This window comes from Maylandia zebra, linkage group LG4 (genome assembly GCF_041146795.1).
Source record: "Maylandia zebra isolate NMK-2024a linkage group LG4, Mzebra_GT3a, whole genome shotgun sequence".
NCBI classification, from domain to species: domain Eukaryota; kingdom Metazoa; phylum Chordata; class Actinopteri; order Cichliformes; family Cichlidae; genus Maylandia; species Maylandia zebra.
In genome coordinates, this window is record NC_135170.1 from 20082802 (window position 1) to 20086685 (window position 3884).

The 3884-nt window shown below is 48.1% G+C and overlaps 1 protein-coding gene across 1 annotated transcript; it reads left to right on the forward strand.

Annotated features, from left to right (window-relative positions):
* Window positions 1-646: 646 nt before the first annotated feature.
* Window positions 647-3535, forward strand: zbedx (zinc finger BED-type containing X). The gene is made up of 2 exons (XM_004558390.2): window positions 647-1119; window positions 1426-3535. Exons 1-2 carry the CDS (start codon window positions 928-930, stop codon window positions 3136-3138), a joined length of 1905 nt encoding a protein of 634 aa, XP_004558447.1. The 5' UTR covers window positions 647-927; the 3' UTR covers window positions 3139-3535.
* The last annotated feature ends 349 nt before the right edge of the window (window positions 3536-3884 follow it).

Here is a 3884-nt window from a genome sequence, read left to right on the forward strand (position 1 = left end):
CAAGCTCAGGGAGGACGGCCACCTTTCCAGCTGCTGAAGGAATATGATAAAAACACTAATACAATAGAAAGAAAATGACACTAAAGTATAAACCTGTACAACAAAAATGTACAAATAAAAAAAAAAACAGAAAAGAAAAACTGACCGCTGTTTAGAAATATGCACCTAAAAACTGAAAGTGCGGTGTGGAAACGAATGGGACTCAGTTAAAAGTCAGAACAAAGCGGGCTCAATACCACTTCATACCTTTGCGTTAAATGATGCACGAACATCTGTCTGTCCGCTGAATCTGAACAACTTTAAAGGCTGTCCAGACTAAAACAATCCAACAGTTGTGCTTGTGTTACTGTCGTTTTAGCCTTTCAGATCCCCTGTGTGAAACTTGTGATAGGCTGTAAAAGGAAACTGTTCTAAGCTTCTCTTTTTCCCCCATTAATTTTCTTCGCATGGTTATTTTCTGTAACTGCTTGCTCATTTAATATATTCGGTCTTTGAAACAATGTCTCCATTGATTGCGTCGTTTGTCGTTTCTTACGTCTGCTGCCTGGTGGTGGCGCCAACTCGCAGAAACACAGAGGGGAAAAGGAACTGCTGGTGAAAGCGCCACAGTCAACGCAATCAAACGTACAAGGAGCGGACAGTGACGACACTCTGATGGGACTCGTTTGGGTATGGCGCATGCGTACTTCCGCCAGTGTTCCCATTCTTTGCCGTTGCTGCTCTCAGAGCGCATGTGGGGAAGCTAGCTGACGGTGTTGTCGTCTCCTTCTTCGTTTTCTGGGAAGCATCTGAACAAAGGCCTGCCCCTTTTTCATGAGGATTGCTCTACCGCCATCGTTACTTTACGTGTAATCACGATTACTAAATCGGATTACGATACTTTTATTATATTTCAAGGTACCAGTAACAACAGAGACAGAATTCGAAATGGATGCGGATCACCAAGAAACCAGCGGCGAGACCAAATCGGCCATTAATACTTGGCGTTATCGACACCATTTCACGTACAAGGCAGATCAAGGGAAAAATATCATCGTCCAGTGTAATCTGTGCTTGCCGAGGGTTAATCTGCTGTCCACGTCAAAAACCTCCACTTCAAATCTAAAGAAACATTTAGACGTAAGTCAGTCAGCCTAACAGCCCCGGTACAACTTCCCGTTCCAGTGTTTGTTAATGTTTAAAAGACTCAATGAATGAATAGCCACCCTCGTGATTAATAACGTTACATTGCAGCTGCATGCTACAGGCGCTGGAGGCTCGTAGTGCTCAACTTCTCTGGAAAGAAAAAAAACACAAACAGTCGCTTTACTCTGCAGAAGTGTTCTTAGGAGTGTTTTTCAGTGCAATTAAAGTTTATAAAATGTTGGGAAAGTCTGTTTAAAGAAAAAAAAAACAACTGCCATGAAATCTTTCTTTGTTTTCTAGAGAACACATTTAGGCTGTGAAGCCAGGCCTGATGCCAAGAGAGGACGGAAAAAAGAGGAATACAACGGTGAGGAAAGCAGACACTGCCAGCTCAAAAAGCTCAAAGCGGAAATCATCTCCAAATGCCTGACCCAGGCAAAGATCGATGATCTGATCTTCAACTTCATTGTGGAGGACTGCCAGTCATTTTATGTGCTGGAGCAGCCTGGCTTCAGGAAGCTGATTGCCGGTTTAACTGAAGGGCTCAAATCCATGGACAGGGTGACCCTGTTTACTAAGGTGGACCATGGATTCTCCAAGATGCGGGAAGAGTTGATGTCTAAGCTCAGCAGCGTCCAGTATGTGTGCACCACAGCGGACATCTGGACAGCCCACAACAGGAGCTTCTTTGGGATGACCTGTCACTGGATCGATATGGATTCTTTGGAGAGGAAATCCGCCGCCCTGGCTTTTGCACGGCTGCAGGGCAGGATCACGTATGACACCATCGCCGGCCGCATACACGACGTCCACGTGGCCTACAATATTGAGAGTAAAGTTCAGACAACAGTCACAGATAACGGCAGCCCCTTCATCAGTGTCTTCAGGGAGTTTGCGCTGGACAGCCAAGAAAGTGACGACGACATCGGTTTCTACGAGAACGTGAGCACCGTGCTCGAGGGTGAGCCGGAGCAGGACATGCTGCTGTTTCTGCCCACCGTGCAGCGCTGCGCGTCACACACCTTGGAGCAGATCGTCACTGATGACTTCTGGCAGGCTGTGTCACAGGGGCCCATGTGCCAGCTACATTACAGTGCCATGGCTAAAGTGTTTGCCATATGGAGCAAATGCCACCATCTCCAGGTCGGGATGGACGCGGCAGAGGAGATAGGGAAGATGGCACTCGTCGTCCCCACCGTTATACGCTGGAACGTAGAGTACTGTGCCGTGCAGAAGATTGTCTCTCTCAGCGAGCGGGAGCTGACGGAGCTCTGCGCTCGCCTCGAGGTCCCACGCTTTCAGCCGGAGGAGATGGCCTTCTTGAAGGAATATGTGACTGTGTTTCACCCGCTCGCATTTGCACTCGAACTTTTCCAGGCGGAGCAGAAATGCTACCTGGGCCTGGTCATCCCAACCGTACTCAGTCTGAAGAACAAGCTAAATGAGCAGAAGGATGCCGCAAAATACTTCGGCGATGCCATCAACGCCATTGTAATGGCTATCGACGTGCGGTTCCAGGAGCTGTTTGGCAGCACCGAAGCGAAGATTGCGACCGCGACCACTCCTCAGTTTCGCTTGTGGTGGATGGCGGCCTCCGAGAGGGAGGAGATGTGCGCCCTGCTGGCCTCGGAGGCGTCCCAGATGGATCCCTGCACCGTAACCGAGGCGAACACCAGCCGCAACCTGTCCACCATTGAATCTGAGGATGACTTCTTTAGCTACGGCTCAGTGAAACCGGCCGTCCAGATCCAGCAGCGGGGGGTGTTGGAGGAGATTCGCAAGTATGTAGAAGGAACGGGGAAGAGCCTCGAGTGTCTGCAGGACTTCCCAAGAGTGAAGCAGCTCTTCCTAAAATACAACACCACCCTGCCGTCCACGGCCCCCGTCCAGCGTCTCTTCAGCCAGAAGGGCAACCTGGTGACGTCACAGAGAAACTTTCTGACTGACGACTATTTCGAGCGCATTCAGCTTTTGAGATACAACAGCAACCTGTGCTCTCTGGTCAGCGAGTGAAGGGGTTACCGATGGCTGTCTCAGACTTTTAACCGACACAAAATCAAACCATATTGTTTTGAAGTCATCACAGGAGAACACTGAACAATATCTCATTTCAGGCACTTTAGCCCAAATGTTCTTTCTAATATTTATCCCCCCTGCCTGTTTTGGTTGGCAAAGCATATGTCTCCCACTCCAGAATGGCTTAATAAAACATCTGATTGACAATCATAGACACTGACACTCGGACTGACAAAAAGCATCTTTATCTGTGCTGTTGTTGTGATTTGATGTAGCCACGGGGTTAAACTGAAGTGATTTTTGTCTTTCAGTTTCAGTTTTTTTTCTACAGCTGTTCAGTAAGAATGCATCTCCTGTCTGTATTTTATATCATATATAAAGCGACAAGAAGAGACCCCCCCCCTCTCCTTTTGTTTGTTTGTGTCTCGCCTTTTTTCCCCCCCCTCTCATAAAAACCAATTGCAAGGCACAAGTAATTAGATTAGTTACAGAATGACATCAGCTGCCTTATTTACATGCAGCACCAAACGCGTTCGGCAAACACTCATTGCACTTTCAAATGCGTCCGGGTGTGTTTGTGTGCGAGGAAGATGCAAAGCAGTGGTGCACATTTCCCCAGTGTATTCTTTGCCATGTGCCCGGATGTCAGCTAAGAGCTTTCGTCTTGTCAGACAGCTGCCTGGAGACCAACAGGAGGCTGTCAGAGAATGCAAACACAGGCTCTGTCTGGACCCGAGCTGTCG

Excerpts from the sequence above, each read along its gene's own strand:
- zbedx (XM_004558390.2), top strand. The coding sequence starts at position 928 with ATGGATGCGGATCACCAAGAAACCAGCGGCGAGACCAAATCGGCCATT. Across the intron at positions 1,120-1,425 it reads ATCTAAAGAAACATTTAGAC|AGAACACATTTAGGCTGTGA; the intron begins GTAAGTCAGTCA and ends TTTGTTTTCTAG.